The sequence below is a fragment of the Calidris pugnax genome, unplaced genomic scaffold (assembly GCF_001431845.1).
Source record: "Calidris pugnax isolate Ruff unplaced genomic scaffold, ASM143184v1 scaffold24, whole genome shotgun sequence".
NCBI lineage: Eukaryota > Metazoa > Chordata > Aves > Charadriiformes > Scolopacidae > Calidris > Calidris pugnax.
Window position 1 is genome coordinate 1,945,069 of NW_015090922.1, and position 26,125 is coordinate 1,971,193.

The 26,125-nt window shown below is 47.9% G+C and overlaps 1 protein-coding gene across 1 annotated transcript; it reads right to left on the reverse strand.

The window, feature by feature from the left end:
* Positions 1–21,116: 21,116 nt before the first annotated feature.
* H3F3A (H3 histone, family 3A) lies at positions 21,117–25,785 on the reverse strand. The gene is made up of 3 exons (XM_014950883.1): positions 25,602–25,785; positions 23,869–24,022; positions 21,117–21,773 (listed from the first exon to the last, which is right to left on the reverse strand). Exons 1-3 carry the CDS (start codon positions 25,727–25,729, stop codon positions 21,645–21,647), a joined length of 411 nt encoding a protein of 136 aa, XP_014806369.1. The 5' UTR covers positions 25,730–25,785; the 3' UTR covers positions 21,117–21,644.
* Between the last annotated feature and the right edge of the window lie 340 nt (positions 25,786–26,125).

Sequence of the window (26,125 nt, forward strand, 5' to 3'; positions counted from 1 at the left end):
AAAGGGAGGACCATGCATGGTTCGGACTGAACAAGACAAGCATGAACCTAGAGGTAAAAAAGGCTAATTATGCTGAGGTTTCTGTTGGCCAAAATCACCCTTTGCTTCCCTGCTACTAGCAAGTAGCCTTTTTTGCACTAGTTTGGTCTGTGGTCCATCTGCACTCCACAGACAGTGGCCTCAAGCTGGTGCTTCTAGCTCCCATCTGGGGAGCAGAAGTCTCTCCAGTGAGACCAAAACAAGTGCTGTGTTATTAGAAGCAAGATGCTGAGAAATTCCATGTACCATATAGCCTGGGTACACTACAAACCAGTTTCAGGTGAGATGTGTGAGCCTATTGAAAACCAAAGTAATTACAGCAGCAAACCTGCCCCAACTGGACCTTTTTTTACCTGTCTCATGCATGTATAAATTCCCCTTTCTCTAATTAAAGTGGAGCACTGTACTCCTCGTGGCTGATGACTTCCACAAGAGAGTTACCCTAAAGGCTTTCTGAAATGAACCGAGTCACTGGTGATAAATCTGGGTGATGCAACCCAATCAGGTGGATGAAGCTCAGTTCTGCATATACCAGCCCTTTGAGGAAAAGTAAGTAATCAGAGGGACAAACCCTTGTTAGAAATGTTGTTTTCAGAAGTAGCATCAACGTGGGTGTTGTGTGTGGAGCCTCTTTTTCGAGGCAGTTGCGTGGGAGGTACCAAGGTGATGTCTTCTTCCATGGCTCTACAGCCCCAGAAGGTCACAATTAGAACAATTTGCTAATTACGCCACAGGGCTGCTGTATGATACTACCCTTGCCTGTCCTCTTCACTGTCCTTCCTTACCCCTTGGCTTTTAGCACTCTCTGCCTTGTCCTTCACTTTGTAAGTCACGGATCAAATGCTGTGTGATCTAGAGCAGCTCCATGCAACCTTTGAGGTAAATGTAAAGAGCAGGGCCATAAAATCAGTAGTTTGCTGTCAAGAGAGGTCTAAGGGATGGTTTAGCCCTTTAACCTCCTCCTATTTATGCAGTTCCACTGGAAATTGTAAAGGGGCTGCATGGACCTGTTGGTAACCATCCTGCAGCCAAGTGGTGGCTGCTTCTCTGGACTAACAGCTCAGGGCAATAATTAGCCTTATTAATCTAAAAAGAGCAATGTGGAGGCTGCTGGGTTTTTTTTGAGCACCAGGTCCTGCAATCACAGGATCATGGAATTGTTGGACTTGGAAGGGACCTTCTAGAGATCATCTAGTCCAACTCCCCTGCCAAAGCAGGATTGCCTAGAGCACAGATAGATATAGATAGATATATGAAATCCCCCTCCTCTTCTTTCCATCCCCTGGTATATTTGCAGTGAAAAGACTGCGAGGGGAAGCTGGAAAAATTCAGCTCAAGACTTCTCATCTGTCCCAGCCCTGTTTGACTCCTGTTCCTGGCCTCTGGGTTGAAGTCCCATAGCTCCTCCTCTTCCTCTGCCTTGTTTGGCTGCCACATCTGCAGGCTTCAGGGACCTGGCCACCCCCTTCCATCTGTGGGGTGCTGCTCAAAGGTATTTAATGCCCATTGCAGCATGACAATGAGAAAAGCTACACCCTTTGGAGTCCTTTGGATGCTCAGAGCCGGAGGGGAGGCTCCATGCCAGGGAAGAAAAAGTGGTCTCCAAGCTGCTACATGGCAGGTGAGGTCTCTCTACTCTGCAGCGCTGCTGTGGTTGGCAGTGGGGGGCTTCAACAGGTACTGACTGACTCAAATTCCATTTCTCTGGCTCTTCTCGTCATGCTGTAGGCCACCAGAAAGTTGTTTGCAGCCCGCAAACAAAATTGCAGAGCAAAGTAGCAGAGCTTCATGGAACGCTTGTAAAATTTGGGTCTGGTTTGCAGAGAACAGAGATTTTTTTTTTTCTATTTTTCCTGTCTACAACAAAAACAAACACCTCGAAGCAAACCTTGGCTTGCTTCATGCGCTGGGGGACGTGACTTCAGATACAGGCCCGGTGACGGGACGAAGGAGGTGGGAAATGTTTTAATGCTGATTTCAGCCGTGCCCATCCCTTGGCCCAGCACCAGGAGCATCCCCAGCACCCTGAAACCACCACCATCCCCCTGCAAACTCCCCATCCCTTGGTGGAGAAGTGGAAACCCTCAAGCCTTGCACCAAGGAAGAACACCCTTCTCTCCCTGGCAGCCTGCTGGAGATAAAGCCGTGCCCCATTAATCCATGCTGGTTGCTCAACCTGGCTGGGTTGTTCCCACCAGATGAGTAATGCTGTTTTCCTAGAGCCTTGCGACAATATTTTCCCTTGGCAAAGGCTCTCTCTCTGGCCATGCTTGTGCCAAAACTCATTTTTACAGGTAGTCTTTTTGTAGCCAGCCCGTGGGAGGTGTGCCCGGTTTCCTTCCCCAGCTTTTTGCAGCAGCCACCAAACCCTAGGGGAGCAGGGACCTGCTGGCACGTCCAGCCTGACTGGCTCGGTGGGTGGTGGCCCAGCAAGCCACAGCCATGCCAGAGCAGCCTGGTCAGGCCCAGCTGTAGGAGGAGCCCCTTCCCCAGTGCCAAGAGAAGGGTAAAGACCAAGAAGAGGGGAAAAAAACCCCAGAAGGCTCTGGATTGTGTAACTTGGAGCTGGGGTTGGGCTGCAGGAGAGATGGGGTTCTCTCTCACCATGGTGCATGGTCCAGCACCAAAGGGATGATGCCCAATAATGCCATCTCCCTCCCAAAATCTGTGTGCTCCCCTACCTCCACCTTCCTGGCTCAGACTGAACCAGCAACTCTTGTCTCAGGGACCAGGTCACACAGGAGGTCAGGGCACAACTTCACGCATGGAGAATTCTACGATTCCACGATGCTTCAGCCAGCAAGTCACAAAGCTCAGTGACACGGGACCCTGTCCTCCAGGCAGCAGCTGGTCCTTACAAAACAAGCCCTCATTGGTCATGGCGTTTCATACCTTAATCCTAGCAAGAGCTTAAATTCACAGAATCACAGAATCTTCTAGGTTGGAAGGGACCTTAAAGATCATCTTGTCCAACCGTCACCCTAACTGACAAAAATAGACCCCCGCACAACAAACAAGAAGCATCACCATCACTAACCCATACCTCCCAGCACTACATCAACCCGTCTTTTGAACGCCTCCAGGGATGGTGCCTCAACCACCTCCCTGGGCAGCCCATTCCAATGGCTGATAACCCTTTCAGTGAAAAAATTTTTCCTAATATCCAGCCTGAGCCTCCCCTGGCTCAACTTGAGGCCATTTCCTCTTGTCCTGTCGCCTGTGACTTGAGAGAAGAGACCGACCCCCACCTCTCTACACCCTCTTTGCAGGTAGTTGTAGAGAGCAATAAGGTCTCCCTTAAAATCACTATTCTTTTAAAATCACTATTAGGTGAACTTGCTGTTACCAGGAGGATGTTAGCGTGTAGCTCCGCATGGCTACAGGGGTTCACCTCAGGAGGAGGCCACCCTGGGGGAGCAGGCTGGATGCCCAGGGGCCCACTCCATGGGTTTGCTGCCCATTTTTCCTCGTTGGAAAGGGCTGAGCCCCTGCAGGTGAGCCCCCACAGATCTGCCTGGGATGGTGGCAGCATCCTGGCCCCAGGGGAACAGGACGGTGTGTCCCGTGTGCTGCTGCTGCCCTGTGTGCATACAGGGGACCCTCCAGACAAGGGCTGGCAGGGCTTTCCATTAAATGCTCTCCATTAATCTCCAGCAGAAGACCTTGGAGGAGCCTTTGGAAGAGCTGGCTGCTGCCAACAGCCTCCTGCGTTGGCTCCTGAGTGTCCTGCCTGGGCAACCAGACCCAGAGCCCAACATGCCCCCAGCAAAGCAGCTGTGGGCACTGCTGCATTTTTACAGGAATAAAAAGGGAAAGGAGGGAGGGGGGAGGATACTGAGGCTGCAAGGAAGGGGCTGGGGCACAGCCAGGGCTGCTGTGTCCCCGACCAGAGGCATTTGGCAGCCTGGCTGTGTCCCAGCAGCGCTGCTGGCACCTCACGCCAGCGAGAAACACCCCCAGCTCCGGAGGGGGAGTCACATCCAGCCAAATACCAGCCTCTTACAGGGATCATACCATTAGATGGGGCTATAGTTAAAGAATTAGGAGTTGTAAATTATATTTCTGGCTCGGGATGGGACTTGTCCAGGGGCGGCAGGTATTGGCCATCCCTGCCTCCATCTCCTCATCTGCTGCGGGGGCGAGTGAAAGCCTGGGGGGGTGAAGAGGTGTGGCAGGAGGGACAGGAGTCCCACCAGAGCCCACGGGAAAGCTGTAGGTGGGAGAAGTTACCAAACTGCCTGTGTCCACTCCTAAAGGTGCAAAGTTTATCCATCCTGATTCCCTTTTAATGTGTATTTTGTGGTACATAGAGAACAGAAAGGGGAAAGACCCCTGGCAAAGGAAGATGCCTGGGGCTCAGCCTCCCGTGGGCTGCTCTGGGCTTACAGAAAGCTGCAGGTACTGGCTAAATGCTTAGAAAAGAAATAATAATCCAACTGAGGACTTGGAAGCTCTAAAATCATATCAAGCCTAGCGACCCCCCCACCCCAGGACACCAGCATCTCCGTGGCGCTGGTGGAGGCACAGAGCAGAGTTTGCCCAGGGCTCACCAAGGCACCATGAGACCCCTTTGCCATGAGACCACCCCACTCCTGTTCACACAGAAGCTCGGGTGACTTCATGGTGAACAAATCGGTGCCAGAGGTAGAAGATCTGGACCGGCCCTTGCCCCAGCAGCATCTCCTCTACCACAGTATGATAACTACCGGATTATAAACCATAAAACCCAAACTGCTCTGTGCCATCAGGTTGCCAAATACATCCTTTGTGATATACCTTACTTTCCTTATTTTTTTTTCATTTTATTCCCAAGCAGGTTCCCAGTGTTTTGCCCACAGGATAGTGGGCAGGTTGCAGCCAATGGAGCGCTTGGTGCCTCTCTCCTGGCTTCATGGGATGGGACCAACCTACGCACCCATCTTTTTCCAGCCCAGAGATGGACTTACCTGATCACCATCAAGGTAAGCACAGCCACCAGCCTCTTCCCTGCCTAGATGCCTTCTGCTTAGCACCAATCTACTTTCTAGCACTACAAATTACCACCTAAGCAATTTAGTTCCAGCCCTTTCCCCTTTTGAGGACACAAGGGCCAGGAGTAGCTTCTCCCACAGCAGCTTCTTCTGAGCAAAAGAAAGATTAAGTCCTTTCTTTCATTAAAATTGACAAGGAAAAGCCATAGATTTCAGATATAATTGTCCCACCCACCTTGTCCCACCCCATTTCACCCCATCCCTGAGCCAGAGCTGCCAGCCCTGGCTGCTGTTAAGGCAATAGAGGAACATGGCAAGTGTGATGCCCAGGAGCGGGCTGGGGGGGGCATCTGCAGGAGGAAAAATTAGGTTTTTCCCTTACCTTAAGCAAAAAGGAAGACATTTTCTTTAAAGGCCACCTTACCAGCAGGGGAACTTGCTCTTACTCTGCTTAAGTGACTATTTGAACAATCTCGGGAAGCCGCATGGAAACAAAACCCTCACATTTCCCCAGGAATTTGGCGCTTATGAAAAAAAAAAACCAACAAAAAAAACTCCCAACCCTAAAACCGTATTGTCGAGGCTGAGACCTCATTTCTTTTTGCAGCAGGAGACAAAAACTGGGAGCAGCCACAGCTCAACTAGAGGTCAGGGAGGAGGGCTCCTGGGGGCTGTGGGGAGGGGGGGGGCAGGCAGAGACCTGGACCTGAGCCCAGGATGCAGGAGTCAACAGCCCCAGAAGCACCCAGAGGTTATAAAGATTCATCTGAGACACTGAGGGATCCCACTTTTCAAGGCTTTTTTTAAATTTTTTTTTTTGGCTCAGGAAGGCATAGGGCTTATCATGCAAATCAGGTTGAGCTGCCAAAAAAGGGGCACGGGGGGTGGGGGGAAAATGCTGGCCACAGCCTTTTCTTTGTGGCTTCAGGTTCACCACATGGAGCCGGGCACTCGAGGGTTGTTTCTAGAGCACCAGCTAAGTCCAGAAAGTTATTTTATTTCTCTTGGGGTTTTTTTTGTGATGTTTTGTTGGGTTTTTTTAATAATTGACCACTTCATTGCAAACAAAGGAAACCAGAGGAAAAGCCACAATGCTGTCAGAGAGGGACAGGATTCTGGCAGCCTGCCGCCCCCTGTGATTTGTGGGAATAAAGCCATTTATAGCCCTGTAGAAGAAGAAGAAGTCAGGCCCTCAGCCTGCACCCAAACCCACCACCCAAAGGGGAGGACACTTTGCTGGCCAAGGGCCTCTCTGATCTCCAGCCTGGCCAAAAGCTTTGCCAGGGACAACCACACCGGGTGCCTGGGCACACCTGAGCACATGGGGTGTCACCAGCTATGTAAAAACTAGCCCTTTCTATTTTTATAAAGTATAAACGACCAGATATGAACCAAAAGGAGGAGCAGAGGGGGCCGTCGGAGCCAGCAGCGCAGGCGCGTTGCGGGGGAGGCAAGCAGGAAAAGAGATAGGAAGCAGAGACAAAGAATTTCCGCAACATCCCCCAAAACCGCTTCCCGCATGTGGGGGAGCCAGGAAACATTCACGGGAGAGATGCCCAGACAGGCTCCAGGGAAATTAATTAAAGGGGAGGGGAAATAGGTGGGAACTCACAACCCATATCCATGATAAAAATCCCACCTGAGGTGTCAGGAGCCCTGGATATGGGGATGACAAACACATACGTGCTACAGCCCAGGCAAGAGGTGGACCAGGTTCTCCAGGATGTGTGTTTACAGCCCACCCCCAGCAACACAACCCCCTCCCAACAGCCCGGTGAGAAGTTAGCCACCAGCTATGCCATCCATCCCCTGTGAGCCCATGGGGACCCTCATTCCAACACCTCCCCCTTTTTGCTCCAGGAGGGACACAAACTTCCATCTTTCTCAACTTACGGGTCGAGAAGAACCGTCCACAGACAAATAACTCCATCCCAACCCAAGGGGCAGAAAGGCTGGAGCCCTTTTTAATTGCTTGTGGCAAGCCAGGAGGAGCTGGTGGCCATCTGCTGTGACCCCTGCTCAAGGCTGCTAAATTAAAGAATTCATTGGGATTTGTCAAATAAGCCTGTTCCTATCAAGCTATAAAGGGGCTTGCTTTTTTTTTTTTTTTTTTTTTAAATTTTTTCTTTTTTTTCCCCACCCCATTTTTTTGGCATGAGAGTTTGGTAGGTTTTTTTTTTTTTTTTTTTTTTAAATTTATTCCTGTTATTCCCCAGCCAGATTTGCTTCACCCGGGGGCCTTTATGTCTCACTGGGGACTGAAGGTGGATGTGACGTTGGGAGCATCTCTCATGCTGTCATGGCCCAAGGTGCAGGTCACAGTAGGAAACTCTGACACCTTCTTATTCCCCCAGATCTGTTCCACGGGAGACGGTTAATGCCCGTAGACGAAAGCCCTTCATTAGGCAGCTCGTTCGTTAAGCGTACTCGTACAAGTGATTTCTCCTGCCCCCATACGTGTGTCAGGGGAAGCTGAGGAATCTATAGGAATTATTTAAATTACCCACGTCCCGCACCTAAGACTTAAATACCCTGACAGGCGAAGAAGCCTTAATACCTACAGCTTCCTGGCGTTTTCCCACTGTCGCTACCGTACACCAAAAAATTAATAAGCCGTAGGGCAATAACGGTTAACATTTTAGCTAGTTAAAAAGGTTGGGTTTTTTTTTTCAGAAGCATTAATTTGTCAGGAAGATGACAAGACTAGATGTGTCATCGGAAAACGTAGCTTATTAAAGCTGACGTCATGCAAATACTTGGCCACACTTTACTGTAAGAGCATAAAGTGAGGGTGTGTGTGTGTGTGTGTGTGTGCTCTGGGTGGTGACTTTCTGCAGTGGGAGGGTCACAGCTCAGCCAAGAGGGAAGGAAGGTATGGCAAAAAAATAGATGTAGGCTGAAGTGAGAGACAGGAGATTTCAGCTGCTCGGCTTCGCTTGCCCCGTTGGCCAGGACAGAATCACAGAATCACAGAATCTTCTAGGTTGGAAGGGACCTTAAAGATCATCTTGTCCAACCGTCAACCTAACTGACAAGAATAGACACCCACACAACAAACAAGAAGCATCATCACTAAACCATACCTCCCAGCACTACATCAACCTGTCTTTTGAACACCTCCAGGGATGGTGCCTCAATCACCTCCCTGGGCAGCCCATTCTTCCTCTTGTCCTGTCGCCTGTGACTTGAGAAAAGAGACCGACCCCCATCTCTCTACACCCTCCTTTCAGGTAGTTGTAGAGAGCAATAAGGTCTCCCCTCAGCCTCCTCTTCTCCAGGCTGAATAACCCCAGTTCCCTCAGCCTCTCCTCATAAGACTTATTCTCCAGACCTCTCACCATCTTTGTCGCCCTGGGTGGGGAAAAAAGAGGGGGGACTGGAGTCACAGTGAAAAATATGACATTGGGAAAGTGTTGTTATAGCCACAGCACCGAGTTATTAAGGAGAGGAAACATCTTTTATAGGACCAGCTTATAGCGTTGGGAAACCAGGCTTATGGGCACAGGCACCCTCTCACAGGAGAGTGTATGTGCTTCCTCTTGAGCAACATCCATTAAAGGGATGTATTTGGATGGGATGGTGAGAAGCAGCAGCACAAAATCCTAAAATGGACACAGCAATGCTTCTTTCTGCCTGGCTCAGCTCGCACAGGAGTTTCTGCTGCTCCTCTAGCAACTTGCCCGAGAAGAGATGGTTTTCCCCATCCCATTTCCACCCCAAATCTGGCCCAGCACAGCGGGATCAGGCTGCAGAGCCATCCCTCCTGTCCAGCTGCCTGCTCCGCTGTCATTTCTGGCAGCTTTATACAAACACTATCCCCTTTGCGTGGCTGCCGTGCTTCTCATCAACCCCTGCCAGCCTTTGCCTCACGTGTAAATCCAAGTGGTGCCCGAGGCAGGAAATTTCACAGGCCAAGGGGTAGGAAAATCCAAATCACAACGCAGGGAAATTGGGGGGGGGGGGGGGGGGGGGGGGGTAGCGCGGAAGTGTGAGCTCTAGGGGCTGGTTATTTGAATGTCTGATACAAATCTAAACAACAAGGGGGGGGGGGGAGGGAGAGCAGCTGTGTCCTGAATTCTGACTTAGGAATTCTGACCGAGCAAGCAAACACAGACGGAAGAAAAGAAAAGACCATTTTCATCTCATCTCCAAAAATCCTGTCCTTTTATACAGCCAACTTCTGCCGCAGGAGGGAGGTGGGATGGGGAAGGAGCTGGAAGGCCATCAGCACAGTGCAAGTGGAGGTCCCTGAAGGGGACCACAGACCCCTGGGGTGACATCTAGCTTTCCTTTCCAGCTCTGTCCCACCAAGCTATCAGTCCTTGTCCACCAGGACCTGCCACCCCCCCACACCTTGGCTGTGCTCCCCCACAGAAGACTCAGCATGCTCCCTGTCACACTCAGGCAAGCTAAATATTCTTTCCTTTGATTTGTCTCAGATGCACATCAGCCATAAACCTCAGCCTCTTGTTTCCACTTGGTGTGACTGGCTCAGAAGAAGGGATCCAGCTTTCACACTGCTGGGCAACCTCAGCACATCTGCTAAACAAACACCCTTGGTTTCTCCTCCTCAGACCCAAAAATCACACCCTCATCCCTTCACTGCCAAGGGGGCAAGATCCTGCAAAAACCTCCCCCTGACCTCAAGTTATTCCGCACTTTTGGAAATAGAGCCCTGCGTTCTGTTAAATAACCTTTTTTTTCCTGCAAGCAGGCACCCTCACTCTGCCTCCCAGCAGCTTTCCTCCCACGTGAGTCCTTTACCCCCAATTCTTTTTGTCTTATTGCTAAAAGAACCAAAAATCACCCCAAGTGCCCCCATCCACACCAAATCACTGACCTCAACTCCTCACGAAATTCCTCAGTATCGCTGGTCCCAGAGCAGATGCGTAACGGAGCAATTTGCAACCACTTTAGCAAAGTAATCGATCAAAGAGGGGGTTGGGATTTTTTTTTTTTTCCTTCTTGCTCAGCTTGAAAAATGTTTATTCTTTTCTGAAATAAATTGAAGGTGAGAGAGCCGTTGCCTCCTTCGTTGGGGTCTAAATTCATGCCCAGTGAAGCCACGTAGCCTCATTGACCGGATCTTCTACATGGATGTAGGACTAAGGAGAAACCTTAGAACAGCAGAAACCATTCAACATGATGAGAAGTTGAAGCATTTACCCAAAACAGCTTCCACCTGATGCTCTTTGATTTTTTTTTCAGTGGCCAAGGGGAGGAAACCAGCCCAGTGACTGTCACTCCCACAGCATCTTGTGAAATGCACAGCCTTGAGATGGCTTTTTACAACGACCATCCTTGTGGTGACCATCCTGCTGCTGACGACAGGAAATTTTTCCTGATGAAGCACGTGGATTAAAGCAAGTTCTGCTCAGGGATGGATTTATTCTGGAACAGCTTGAAAAGGGCACCGCTGCCCTTCTGTTTTCTTCCTCCAAATACTCCGAATTTACCAGCTTGCCGCATGGATGCTCCGCTCTCCAAATAGCCATCAGCTATAACTTTGACTGCTGTCTTTCTTGTACCTACATAGAAGTCATTCGTGAAGTTAAGGCCACTTAAACAGGAACACGAGGGGTTATTTGGGTTATTTTAACCCCTGTTTGCATAGATGAAGGCGGGAAGGGGGGGGATTAATCTGAAGGCTGACCTCTTAGCTCATCTTAACTGCGTCCACCCCGGGTAGAGTGGTACTTATAGTCTCCTTAATTAACTAAAGCACATTTACACATTAATTAGTCCTTGCTTTTTACCTAGAAATCCCTGTTACGTGGGAGATTTCCCTGCTGATGATGCCTGTGCATGAGGGCACAGGTGTCTGGAGGGACGTGAAAACGGGACCAAGATGGCTCAGCTCACCCTTAGGGCTGCTTTTCTGCCACAGAGATGCCGTGTAACCTTGGAGAATAATAACAGCAGATAATAATAAGGCTTTCACGTGGGGTAGTTATGAAAAATTGAGCTGCTTCTGTAAGAAAGAAATACAGAGGAGAGTTAAAGCGGTCAGCTCAGATGTGACATAGCCCGATAACCCCCCCCCCAAGCTTCCAGCATATTCTTTCAGCATTTCTTCAGTGGCTCTGAAGCATCCTTTTAGCCTTTTCCATCTGGGCAGCTGGAGCCAGCTCCCCAAATACCCTGGGAGGCAGCCTCCCTGCAATCCAGCCCAAGAACAGCTGCTCACGCCGAATTTGCCGGCTGGCGTGGCAAAGGCAGAAGGTTTGCAAGGGCATCGCTGGCTGCCAGGGAGGAGAGGAAAATCGCTCCCCTTTCCTTCCTCTTCTTTTCTGCCTGCCTGAAATGAGGCCCGGGTACCCAACATCTGCTTAACCTACCAGCCAAGCGGGGACCACCCTCTCCTCCTTGTTTATTGCTGAGCCACGGCCGCAGAAAGCCTGGTTCTGATGTATAGCCCCGAGACACGCATGTGGCTCTGGCTTCCCAGACGGAGCCACGCTGAGGCAGGAAAAAGAAAGCCACAGTAAGAAATACAGGGATGCAGGGGTCCATGGAATAACACGTGCATCACTCCAAGGGCATAAAAGCAGCAACCTCACTTTTAGGAGAAGAAAAAGGCAATCCAGAGTGATGTAACGTGCCCCAACAGCATCCAGGGAATAACTGGCACCATCCAGCAGTGTTTGTCCTCCTGTGGTGTCGGCAGAGCTGGGTGGCTGCTGCCTGCCCTGGCTGGGGTCAGCATCTGGCTTCCAAAAATCAAAGCCCGGCATCACCGAGGCAGGAGGAGATTCTCCCATCCCAGCAGCAGACAGCAGAGCTGGATTCGTTTAGCGAAGAGCAGTGATAAATAGAGAGTGAATGGCCCATTGCACACTAATTTCCCGTGAGAATCAATTAACTGTAGTTAAAAAATATATTTTGATGTCATAATCTTCAACTGTCGCTGGCTGATTGCAGTCACAAAGTGGAGCCAAAACCCTCAGCCAAAGATATTGGTTCCTCATTAAAAAAAAAACGAAGAATAACATTTTGGCCACTAATGTCCACACTGCATAGCCCTTTACTCAGCAGAGACACAGGAACCAACACAAGTGACGCCGAGGACACATCTCACGTCAAAAGAGCATTAAGACACTTCATAAAATAAAATATGCTTATTTAGCTGTGTTTAAATAAGGTGGGTGTATTCCCTGCTGTTTGAATCTGCTCAGGAATGTAACGATTTCATTATTAACATCTAGTCTAGCATTTGGAGCAGCAGGGAGTGCAGCAACGTTGCTGAAAGCAGATCTCCATCAGAGCTCTCCTCACCAAGCCACCTGGGAGAGACCTCCCCGGCGGTCCCACCTGAACTCCTGCTCAGGGCACCTATTCCAGCTTCCACGGGACCTGCAATAGGAAGAGAATGTGTTTTGGGGGCTAAAGCCTTCACCTCCAGGATAAGTTTGCAGTTGGTGGCTCTTTGGAGCACACTGCAAACAGTCAGAGTCCTCTCAGCACTGCTGCAAAAGCATAAAAGCAGCAACCTCATTTTAAGGCAAGAAAAGGGAAGTCCAGAGTGATGTAACTTGCCCAAAGGCATTGAGAAAGTCTTTCTTGGGGCAAGACCAGCAAGGAAAAGCCTGGTCCTGGGTTCACAGTGTCTGTCTCCCCACTGCTGACCCCATCTCAGGCCAGCTCTTCCCTGGTTCGCATCTTCTGCTTGTTTGCAGCTCCGCCACACTTGTGCTCAACCCTGTGGTTTGCTGTGCTTGGTTCTGGGTTTATTTGATACAAAAATGGTTCCAACAACCCGTGAAGCACTAGTCACAACTGTAATGTGTGTAAGTACTCATGGGTAGAGACTTAGAGAATCATAGAATGGTTTGGGTTGGAAGGAACCTTAAAGATCATCAAGTTCCAACCCCCTGCCATGGGCAGGGACACCTCCCACCAGACCAGGTTGCTCCAAGCCCCATCCAGCCTGGCTTTGAACCCCTCCAGGGATGGGGCAGCCACAGCTTCTCTGGGCAACCTGTTCCAGTGTCTCACCACCCTCAGGGTAAAGAATTTCTTCCTGAGATCTCATCTAAATCTCCCCTCTTTCATTTCAAAACCACTACCCTCATCTTTTCACTCCACTCCGTGATCATGAGTCCCTCCCTATCTCTCCTATAGCCCCTTTAGGGACTGGAAGGGGCTCTAAGGTCTCCCCGGAGCCTTCCCTTCTCCAGGCTGAACACCCCCAACTCTCTCAGCCTGTCCTCACAGCAGAGGTGCTCCAGCCCTCACAGCATCTCCATGGCCTCCTCTGGACCCGCTCCAACAGCTCCATGTCCTTCCTGTACTGAGGACTCCAGAGCCGGACACAGCACACCAGGTGGGATCTCAAGACTATTTTGGCTGCCTCCACCCCACAGCTATATCTCAGCATCTTACCAAGCTTTACTCGGGAGCTGAGATGTGGCACCTCAGTCCAGCAGCTCCCAGCACCCATGGGCTATAGCAACAGGTACTGTGTGAATCTTCACATGACTGCTGCAAAAGCAGCAGCCTCTCAGGCCCAACGTACCATAATTAAACCAACCGAAGCAGCAGGTAGTGCCAGGCTACATCCTGAGGATGACAGCAGCGCGGTGGTGCTAAATAAAGGCAGTTCTAGGCAGTGCCAAACTGCTTACTGTGGACCTTGCCTGCTCCCTGTTTGCCTTGCTTAAAAGCAAGCTCCAGACGGTGTCCAATATTTCTCCCTCCTGGCAGCGCCTGCCTGAGCTGTTCCTGGGAAAAAGAGCAGCACGGATGGGATGGGGAGACAGATATCAAGAAAAACGAGCGGAGAAACACTAATATAAACCAGGATTTTGAAGCTCAGGAAGCACAGACACAGTCTGCACCATCCCTCCAGGTATTTTCTAGGAGCCAGGTGATGTTTTGATGCTGTGCAAGCCACGGGTGGGCTTCTCTTGGCCACCTGCAGTTGTTGCAGGCCCAAGACCTGGCAGGAGGGGGAGGCTGTAGACAGGGAAAGGTGTACCTGATGCTCTTTTCGGGCAGGGTGATGTAGCAGGGAAGGGAAGAAGCTTTATGGCAAGAATGTAATGATGCATTTATTTTTAGAAAGAGCACAGAAGTCACATCGGCACAGGCTTTGAGTGACCTGGGTTTCCCCCTGTTCAGGACCACAAGCTTGCTGCTTTCCATCCTGGGAGAACATTCCCCACCTGCACAACAGCCAGGTCAGAGCAGCTTCTGGAACATTGTGCCAAGGTCATCAGCCCCCTGGTATTAGCATTGTCTTTTACAGGATCTCATGTACCAGAGGGGTGAATTATTAGGGAGTGCAGCAATAGGACGAGGGGTAACGGTTTTAAACTGAAAGAGGGGAGATTTAGATGAGATCTTAGAAAGAAATTCTTTCCTGTGAGGGCAGTAAGACACTGGAACAGGTTGCTCAGAGAAGCTGTGGCTGCCCCATCCCTGGAGGGGTTCAAGGCCAGGCTGGATGGGGCTTTGAGCAACCTGGTCTGGTGGGAGGTGTCCCTGCCCAGGGCAGGGGGTTGGAACCGGATGATCTTTAAGGTCCCTTCCAACCTGAACCATTCTATGATTCAGTGCCAGCAGCAGCAGAACCAGAGCAGCCCCTTGCCAGCATGGCAGGGGACAGATGTGCTTCCATGAAGCTGTCACAGCCCAGCTCCACGATGCTCGTGGGTGCATTATAACCGCTCTCTGTGCCCGTAGACAGATTTTTTTTACGTTACAGAGAGTGGCTGCTGCGTGGTGTGCTCTGCTAGCAATAGCCACCATTCTTAAACAATACATTACTGCACTGCTGTGAACCTGAACGCTACTCCGTTAGTGTTTATTTTATTAATTTATTGAATAAACACTAGCGAGGTTAGACACCGTCTGTGGCTTTGGCTTCTTTTTTTTTTTTTCCCCAGCATTGGAAGCAATTACTTTCATGAAAGGCAAATGGTCCATTTAGTTGGAGAATCTATAAGGCAGAAATGAGATCAGATTCCTGAACAGATGTGCCCTCCTCTAGAGGGATTCAGTGTCTGCAAGGCTTCAAGCTGACACCAGACAGAAACATCTCTTAACTTTACTGTGTCTGGGCTGGGCAGCAGAGCTGGCAGTTATATCAAAGAGCCAGCTCTGGAACTTCAAAGCAAGAGCAAGTAACTATCAATTTAAAGCATTTTGTGTACCAGGGAATGGAAGGGTAGAAGGATGCACATTTGTCACAGGGACGGGGCTAGCACCACCAAAAAAAACCCTAAACCCCAATTCACCGAAAGAAAATAAGTCTCTCTTCCTCAACAGCTTAGGCAAAGGAAAATCCTTTTGCTCATTTTTGGCACAGGGATACCTGAAGAGACAGGGCTGGAGGGAACCAACAACAACAATTGAAGGTCTACACATCATGTAATGCTTTCCCTGGGCTGGTGCGATATGTCTGAGGAAACACCTGAGATTTTCACCCTGTCCTCCTGGGAGAGTGGTGCTGGCATCAGCCTGGCAACCCCTGTGCTCTGTACACTTGCCCACACACCCCAGAGCTGCTGTAGAAGTGCCCCCTCCTCTGCCCACCTTCTCCAGCCTGCGCCCTCATCCCCAGCAAGGTGCAGGTGGAAGGAGGCACAAAGAAAAAGCCCATGGAGACAGCCCCTCTGGGCAAAGGCATGGGCACGGAGAAGCTTGTGTGGTTGTTTGCCAACTCCCTGCCCGCTCCACAGCTAAGCCAAAGCCTGAGGTCTCAGGGCTACACGCGTCTCAGCCTGGCAACCCTCCCATGTGTCAAATTAGCAGGCACGGAGATGGCTTGAAGTCGCTCCAGCCTGGAGATGGAGGGACAACACACAGCTCCTCAGCCTCAACCTGTCCTGGGGATGGCACCCAGCTGGGACGCCCATCCTGCCCGTCCACAGTTCCTCGTGGCAGGCATCCATGCCCATGTGTTCACCTGGCAGCCATCCCACCCACAGGCTGCTTGGCAGGGTCTCGGCTGCCAGGCAATGATGCATTTACACAGGAGGCTGTAAATGCAATTACTCGGGGCCTTCCTCCTCCTCCTCCAGTCCTGGGGAAAGAAGGGAGCATCCCTCACCTGATGGCTGCTGCCTCGTCTCAGCCTGTCCTCTCCTCACAGCAGTCCACGAGGCAAAGGCAGAAGAGATAATTATGCCCCCTCACCAACAGACGCAAAGAAAAACTCAAAAGCGCTTGAACTTGAAAAAATCTCTTGCAAATCTAAGTTAGCAGGAGAGGGCATCAACCGGCCCAATTGTTCCTGAGCAAAGGGTGGTGGGGGCCAAGCCAAGGGTTAACATTTATCACGGAGGCATATGGAATTATCCTGCAGTCACCGCAGGACATGTATGTTCCAGTTGGATTTTACTTGGGACGCTTCCATAAAGCAGCATCTACACAAACATCATACAAGGAGGCGGCAAGAACAAGCTCTCACCAAGGGAGGGGGACAAGAACCTAGAGCCCCCAAACTAGCAGCAGAGATAAGTGGTTTCCAGAGCCACAGAAACACATTTTGGGGGGAGTGAGGGAAGTGTGGTCTCATTTTCAGGCTTTACTTTTTATTTTTTCCTTAAATGCTTCTGACTTCAGAGGAGCCTCTAGTAACATAAAGCACCCCTACTGTTAGAGATCCCGCTGGGTGCCATGGGATGCCTGCACGAGGAGATGAAGGGGATGCTGTTGGCAGGGGACAACAATGCAGAGAATCCATCCTATGTGTCAACCTACAAATGCATTATCAAGAGAGACGGACAGAAATCTAGGCTCATTTCCCCACACCACAGTGACTGTGATGCCCACTTGGAGAGCACACACCCCCCAATACCTGCCTTTGACCCCCAACCTCATCTTTTGTGGGATTTTATCCAAGTGCCTGGACTTTCCTTGCTGCTGGGAAGGGATAGCATCACCATTCTGTCCAGGCACGCTGCAACTGAGAGCATCCCTAAGCCTCAGCATTTTGCAGGCATTTCCTCACACTCTTCATTTTAAATAAATAATTTCTCATGTATTTATTTGTAATTGTGAACATGTAACAGGTAACACCCCCAGGGATGATAGGCAGGAGGCAACCAAAACGCCCCTCACACAGCTGTAATTCAGGCTGTCTTTCCCCATTTATTCAGAAGTATTCCATTACTGCCAGGCACACACAGAAAATTCTTGGATAAAAGCAGCATCTGTCTACTATAAGCATCAGATTTGTAGATGGTTTTGGGGTTTGTTTTGTGATTATTGTACTCTTATTATTTTAAATTTTATTAATATCCTCATGTATGGGCCACGGAAGATGGGAAGGGGTGGTATGAATCAGAGAAAACCCACATGTATAACAGCTGCCTCTGTGAGAACACCCAGAAACCAACTTTCTATGCAGAAATTCCCTTTGAAATAGGTCATAATTCTGTCCAGCGAGAAAGTCAGCTACAATGGCAAGAGAAGAAAAAGACATATCCTTTACCTGCATGTCCCTCCTCAATCCTACTCCTCCATTTGCAGCTCCTGAAGTGTCACCTGAACTCGTCTCATCTGGAGTAGATATTTGGCCACACAACAGAACTCTCCTGGCCCAACTACTTCATTCTCACCTGGGTGGCAGGAGAGGGATGCACCTCGAGTAATAGCTGTCCAACAACATGACACCATGATGAGGGGTGTCTGCTTCCCCAACCAGGCAATCACCGCTTTGAAATATAACCCTCAAAAGAGGGCTCATGCTGTGCTGAGACACCCTTCCAAAACATACATAAAAAGTAGTAAATTCTTATTGTTTGTGAGAGTTTTTTTGAGAGCAATGTTTTGCCTTTATCAACTATGTGACATTAGCTCCACCAAACAGAAACCAGACAGCCCCTTCGCATTATCCAGGTCAGAAGGTAACAAAGCCTCCTCAGATTAAAAAAAACAAACACCTAAGTATATGAAAATACTTAAACAGTGGCTTTTTGTTCAGCAAAATACTTGTCTGTTTGTAGGCAAACCTGCCATAAACAAGTCCGCAACATCCACTTAGTGCAAAAAAAAATCTCAGCACTAATGATAAGTCGTTACACACAATGATGGAAATAATACACAAAAGGTGACCAAACAGCTCCCCAATAGCAACAGGGTGATCTGGACCAAGGGGAAAAAAAAACAAACCAACCCAAACCAAAACACCACCACCACAGACTTCCCTGGCACTAGAATTCCTCCTCTGAATTCAAGTCAAGTTACATGAAAAGTGTTTTTAACTCCTTACACATTATGAAGACAAAGAAGAATTGCACATGTGTTTGTTACATAGAAGAATCAAAATTGCATAAAACAACGCAATCAACATATTTGATCTCAACACTACCTTTACTTCACTGAACATTGAATTTAAAATTAAGCTCTGGAAGATAAAACAGCGTCAAGAGAGGCAGGAGAAGCTGGTATTAGAACAGTAGCACAGGCCTAAAAGTTTCGGTTCAGTTTCACAATACCTTAAATCCAGACTGTATCCCTCCAGAGAAATAGATAGTCCTACTCTCCTGCCTGCTTTAGTACTTCAGATCAAGCAGATATGCAGAGGCAAATTATTTGGCTAACTGACCAAAAACTTTGGCACAGGAAGTAGGTGAGAAAGAGGCACTGGTTTTGGTCACATTGAGTGGATTCAAATGAATCACTGAGCGGTCATAAACCACCGTGAAAGTCAGAGGACAAAGAATGCACATCCTGAGACAACAAGCCCAATTACAACACGCATCCCCAAAAATTCACCTGTGTAAGAGACTGTGAGTGAGCAGTTGAACAGAAATAGTTGCACTTACTCTCCTTCCTGGGCAAAATGGCATCACTAATTTCAAGTAGGTACTACAACCTGTCATAGAGCAGGCATTAATGAATCTGGTCCCCAAGGGATAAAGGGCTGGGTGAACCCAGCTCAACAATGTGTTACTTAACCATAGGTACACCAATATTACTTACTTTATATTCAGCAAGTTACTTTTCTAAACAAATCCTGAAATACTGGGTTGAAGCTCCACGCTATAGTCAAGCTCTCACAAACTACCGGTTGAATTTGATACAGCCCCACGAGAGAGACTGGTCCTGTGTCTGAAGTTATTTCCAGGTATGTTAATTTTTAGCTCCAGGAGGCAAGCTTGCTTTTTGTGTTGCTAATCTAAAGCATCCAACTTCAGGAAAAAAAAAAAAAAAAAAAAAAAAATCAATAAAAATTTGTATTTACTCTTGAGAAAATAGGAAGTCAATGTTGCTAATGTGCAAATCTAAAACAAAGACCTAAAGAACAGCTGATCACCTACACTTTATAAAAGACTTCACAAAACAGTTCAGAAATTGAAACGTGGACATACATGCAAGGATGTGCCTTGAACAGATGTTCAACCCTTGAGTGTGCTTGTCACTAACAAGTAAGCAGCCACGTCACATCTAACTCTGTGGGGTGGAGAGATAAACTCATCCCCAGGAGGATGTCCACATGACCACAACTTGTTTCTAGTGTTTAAAATCTCAGCTGTAACTGAATTGCCCAGGAAATAGCAGAATTGCTATAGGGGAAAAAAAAAAAAATATTCTTTTTCTAATATACCTAATAATGAAAAAGTTAAGTTCTTTATCCATACTTCAATTCCAGGTTATTAAACAAAACAAACCCCACAATCTAGTTACCTTTTTGTGTAGGTGGTTGCAGCATTGTTGACTGATGTATGAAACAGAATTCTGAAGTACGGGACAAAACAAGTAGTTAATTACATTGAAATGCATCCATAGTAAGTTTATCAGGGTTGTTAACAAGTAGACAGAAGTGTCACCTTAAATCAGGTAAGCCTCAGTTGCTCACCCTTCATATTTCTGTTGTTGGGGATGCTCCAAGACAAGTCTTGCTTAATTTTTCATTGATAGCTACGAATTTGCTTGGCACCAAAGGATGTGATCACATTTATCTAGCATTAGTTTTCTCTGTGACAAGCTACTCCATTTAAATAGACTTCACTCCACACAACCCTGGCAGACAGCATCCATTACTAGAGCCGAGCGAGTTATGAATAATGTGATTTATTCTATAATTTTTGGCTCTCCGTTCAAGATACCAAAGCAGATAATACATCTCTATTAATCCTCTTTGGAAATCTTCAGACAAATTCACTCATGTGCTCAGAGCTCACTCAGAACCTCTTGAAAGAAGTTAACAGCAAATAAGCTCCGTGGGGGTCTTAGCACAGAGGTGAAATCTGTTCACTGCCTACATATTTTCTTCTCTGTAACTAATTTCATTATCCACAAGAGCTATCAAAAAGTACACCATGTAACTCACTTCCAGACTGGTCCATCAGGATCCTTAGCCGAGTTCCAGGTAAAAAAATTAAACCCAAGTTTTTGTAGAACATAATTTCAGCAGTAAATTTCTTCACGGGAACTTTTAGCAGCAATTAGGAGGGGATATAAAAAAAAATAAATTAAGTTTTAGTTGTGGGCTCCTAAATACTGCTTCTATGAAGTATTGCAAGTAACAAAAATGGTACAAAAGTGTCTTGTGAGTAGAGTGTACAAATTGAAACTAATCACATGTGGACTAAGCTCTCAATCATGCCAGAGGGTGTGACAAACAGAAAGGTAGTCAACCAAGAAGTGAACACCTACAAACCGAGAAACCAGATTACATGGTGCAAAAGGGTTGGGGTTATTTTTTTTTTAAAAAAAAAGGGAGGGGTAAAAAACACCAACCCCCAAAACACACCAAAAAAAGCCCAAACCACCACACCCCACCGCTTATAGCATACCAATGAACCATGAAAATCAGAAATGCTTCCAAATTCAACATTAATTCGAGTAAGAAAGGAGTCTAAATGGCAACAAACCTGTTTTTTTTTTTCTTAGTACTGTAGATTAGAGAGCTCAGTCCAGCTCCAGCAAAATACTCACCAAAATTGCTTTCACCTGCAGCAGACACAAGTTTTATACCCTAAAAAAAAAACAACCTTTCACGCATACACTACTTCAGCCAAGGTAGTATCCTCAGTGTTTCCTAGAGCTGCTCCAAGCATTTAGGCCACATATTGAAGAGAAAAAGGAAAGGGATGGCTGATTATTTTTAATCAAATATGTACTAATAAAAAAAAAAAAAAATCAAGACTAAAAGCAGGCATCATTTAATGTATTTTAATAGCAAACTTACAGGAACAGCACAGAAGACAGACAACATTAAAAACATGTACTTGCATGTAGGACAACTCAGTTAGAAAAGTATAGTGAATGGATGGAATCTACTGTATGATAAAAATGCTACAAACACCATTTAGTTGCCATTGATAAGAAATTTACTTGTTTAAAAAAATCCAAATGCTGGCATTGTCCAGAAAAATTTGACAGGTTTATTTATAATTTTCTTTTTTTATAAAGTTGAATTGTTGAAACTTGTTCACCGAAACATATCTTTTTTTTTTTGACCGCATTGATGTTTTATGCCCCCTCATTTATAGTAAAAATCCACACACAAATGAAAATGGGAAAAAACTTGCCAATACCCAATTCTGTCCCCTATTTTTCCATTTGCAACCATATACTTAGGTACCTTTTAACCCCATGGAAAAAATATCTAACGTTCATTACTACCAATAACAGGAAGAAGATTTTGCTTCGAGAATGACAAACCCATCGCGGTGAAGTTTAGGCGCGCTCCCCACGTATGCGGCGCGCTAGCTGGATATCTTTTGGCATGATTGTGACACGTTTGGCATGGATAGCACACAGGTTGGTATCTTCAAACAGGCCAACCAAGTAGGCTTCACTTGCCTCCTAGAAAAAAAAGAGTTAAAAACACACTTTCAGTCTCTGAGCACGAGGAAAAAGTAATAGTAATAATTCAAAGTACAATATAACGTGGCGTTAAATTTAGGCTTCTACCTTTATTTCTCACAAACAACAAAAGGTTCAGATTCTCAAAAAAATAAAAGCCTCCATTTTCTTATAAACCACCAAATAATGTTTTATGTCAAAGTTGTGTACTACTCCCATTTGGCAAAGATAGCCCCCAAAACACAGACAAATACTCTGATGGCACTCTCACAAAATAACGGGTTATCTTATCAAAAGGCCAGTTTCTTTAGAAACTTCTTTTTAAAGGCTGGATTAGACTATTCGAGTGACTTGTTGCTGCCTCTTCCATAGTAAGAGCTACTAAGCATCTGGCGAAATTGGCAAGCGCTAAAAAAAGCAAAGCCCAGGAATGGTAACCGTTTACAGGTTTTTGGGTTGATAAAGAATTCTAACACCTAGCAATCTTCTAGGAAGCATCTCGGCAGCCAACATCAGACCAGGCCACAGCAGCATGATGGGGCTCGCCCACAGACAGGAGGCTGAGGTCCATCTTTCTAAAACACATGCAAGAGCAAACCACGCTCGCGTGAGCCACTTCGTTACCAGGAACCACAAAAATCAACCTACTGAGTTCAAAGTTCCTGTTTAAAAACACAGAGCATTTAATACAAAGAATGAAAAATACTAATACTACAGACCTCATCTGCTGTAGTAATTAAGTCTTTTTGTATCCAGTAGGATATAGCTACCCTAAGTTCCTCTAACAGAGTTTTGCTAAAGCACCAAGTGAGAAGTTAAGACACTTAAATAAGCTGTAACGGCACGAACAACATGGCACTAAAGGGGTTAAAAGTTCTTTTTGCAAATACACAAGCAGGAAGCACTAGGAATAGTACAGGAACAAGTTCTAAACCAACACCTCCTTAATGCAAAACCAACCTTCTGAAAAATGTATTAACTACTGACTAAATTTTAAGCAGCAGTTCCTGACAAAGAGACATATAGTTAAACCTCAGGATTTAAGAACTACCACGTTCGCTCACAGCAGCGAAGACAGAAAAACAACCAAAAGCAGACACTTTGCAAACGCAGGCAGCCACCTTTTGAAGCTAAGCACGTGCTCAAGTTTATAGCACCTCATGGCATATGCTTTGGCCCTTATCAAGAGGAAGCCATTAACCAGAAAAAAAGACAATTTCGCCTGAATATCAGACATTCTACGATTGCAAACAGGTTCTGAAACAATCTTAAAGATAGGACTTTACTGTTCTTTAATCAGGAGTGTTATTTCTATCGCAAGAGGGAAACGTTCCTGTGATGAGAACACGGTATTGGAGTGGACCTAACTTAGATGCAAGAATTTGGGCCAGAAAGAGCAATCAATGTTTCACCCTCAATATACTCTAAATAAGGTATTTAACTAATATATTTTTAAAAAAATGTGTTTAATATCGACTGAGTCATACAAAAGCCCTTATTTCTTTAACTGGGCTTAGATGTGGCTTATCGAGCTGTTTTGGTCTGTTGGTTTTTTTTCCCCAAAAGAGCATTTGAGGACACCAAGACCGCCATTTGCACACGCCAGAACAAGCTTTGCAGGGCAGCGCTCTCCTCCCAGACCGCACGGCTTCCAGAGGCAAAGCCTCTAACAAAGCTCGAGAAAACACATTTACATCCAGTATCTTCATAAGATGCATAGTTCCATCCACTGCAACTACTTGAGGGGCAGGAGGTATTAAAAAAGAATAAAAAAAATAATAAAAACCACCAAAAAAAAGGCACAACACCCCTGCGAGCCCATATTTATATCCTTTGTGAGGAGCTGCAGAGCTGACACTGTTATTTCTGCCTGTGGTCCCCTCTGAGCAATGCAAGGTTGAGGGGTGCATCCCCCCAAATCTCAGCTCCCTCCTGGGAGAGGCCACGCCCACCGCGGCAGCCCAGCAATCAGGAGGAGCTGGGGCTTAGCCTAGAAACAGGCCGGCCAATGGGAGGAGAGGGGGAGGCGGAGCCCTCCCTCACCTTCAGCCCCCCCAGGTTTTTTTTGGGGGGGGATGCCCTGGGTAAGGCTCACCTGCAAAGCACCGATGGCAGCGCTCTGGAAGCGCAGATCTGTCTTGAAATCCTGAGCAATTTCACGCACCAGGCGCTGGAAGGGAAGTTTGCGGATCAAAAGTTCGGTCGACTTTTGGTAGCGCCGGATTTCACGCAGAGCCACGGTACCCGGCCTTGGAAATTAAATCATTAAAAGAAGAAAAAAAAAAATTAGTATTCAAGACATTCTACATCGCCTTAAATATAAGGGTTTGTCACCCCTGGGATGCCCCATCCCTGGAGGGGTTCAAGGCCAGGCTGGATGGGGCTTTGAGCAACCTGGTCTGGTGGGAGGTGTCCCTGCCCACGGCAAGGGGTTGGAACTTCACAATCTTTAAGGTTCCTTCCAACCCAAACCATTCTGTGATCATCTAAATTAAACTAAGCACCACACACGTGCTGTTTTCAGCAGAAGAGCCCCAACGTTTACAGCACAAACCCAGTTTCACAGGCAAAGGGTTGCTGTTTTCTCACCATGGATCCCTGCAAATCCCTACTGGTCTCAATGGGGGACCCCTCAGAGACACGAGGCCCTGGTGGCCCCAACTTAGCCAGAAGAAGGGGTGGGCAGCCCACATTAGCTGACTGATGCCAACACTGCCATGAGCTGGCTGGTTCAGCTGTGCAATAGGTATCCTTCTGAAGAGCAAACTTAATTTTAAGGAGAATCCGGCTCTTCTTCCCTACTGACACATGACACCAAAAATCTACAGAATTAACAAAATTAGTATTTTTCTATTATCATAGCAGTACAAACAACCTAGCATAGTTCCTTGTGTTAGTTTTGGTGTCAGAATGACAAATTCAGATTAACAAAGTGCTTTCGCAGACACAAAGTCTGCCCATGAAACTGACGCCACCTTGATTTCTGCAGCAACTTGGCATTTTCCTACTCCAGCTTCGTTACCTTTCTCCTGGACAATTAACTCTGCCTCACACCTGCCGTGATGGACTTTTAGATCAAGTTTGCCATTTCAAACCGGCTTCTTGTCCCCAATCCACTTTCCCCTCCCCTCTCCCTGTCCCCTCCCCATGGAACACATCCCTCCATCCCAAAATCACCTTCCAAGCTGAAGCACGACTTCTGTACCGAGCAAGGACCCCCCCGTTATTAGAGGGGTGCCACCAAGACCCTGGGCCCACCCCTGCCTACCCCCCCCCTCCCCGTGGCACCGGCGCCGGTTTTTGGGGACCGAACCGAGCGCACCGGCGGGCACGTGGCGCCCTCTGGCGGCGGATGCCCGCCTCTGCACGGCCACCGGGGGCCCGAACGGCGCCGAGGAGGGATCGAACCCCGCAAGTCAATTAAGATACGCCGCTAACAATAAACTTTGCGCGACCCTGCTGCCGCATTTAAATAAACAGAAGTGAAAAAATAATAACGATTTTTTAAAAAATAAAATATTTTAAAAAATAAATCGCACAGCCGCGTTCATCATGGCGTTGATTTTTTTTTTTAAGAACCGAAAAACCCGGGGAAGGGGCTAACGATAAATGGCGAATCGGTGACGGCACTGGGAATTTATGGTGGTTTTGGGTTTTTGTTTTTGGTTTTTTTTTGCGACAAGCCCCACCGCGGTGCCGGCGGGGAGAATTGAGAATTTCCCCCCCTCCCGTTTTTCCCCCCCCCGCATCGACCCGGCGGGGGGAGGTTGGGGGGGGGGTTATGCTCCCGGTACCGGCCGGTGTCCGCCGGTGCGCGGCGCTGCGTACCTGTAACGGTGCGGCTTCTTCACCCCGCCAGTAGAGGGCGCGCTCTTACGGGCGGCTTTGGTGGCGAGCTGCTTGCGGGGCGCCTTGCCACCGGTGGACTTGCGGGCCGTCTGCTTGGTACGGGCCATGCCTCTGCCGGCGTCGCTGACTTACACCTGCCGGAGGGAAGAGAGGGGGAAGGAGAGGGACCGCTCGCCCCCTTTCCCTCCCCGGGCTCAGCCGCAACGCCCCCCGCCCGGCACCTTGCCCCCCAACAGCGGGCGAGTAGCCTCCCGGTTGCCCGCCCAACCGGCGCCCCTACCCGCCCAACCGCCGGGGACAGCCGTTAGCCCCGCGGCCGCCCAACGCTTCCCGAGGAAAAGAAACGATTTAAAAAAAAAAATCAAATATCTGCTGATCGATATTAAAATATAAGGCTTTGTTTTTGGGGGGCTCACCAATTCAATACCTCGGTTAGAGCCCCGCAAGCCGCCCGCCGGTAAGCGCGGAGCGGCGGCTGCCGCTTCCCACCGAGCCGCTCGCCC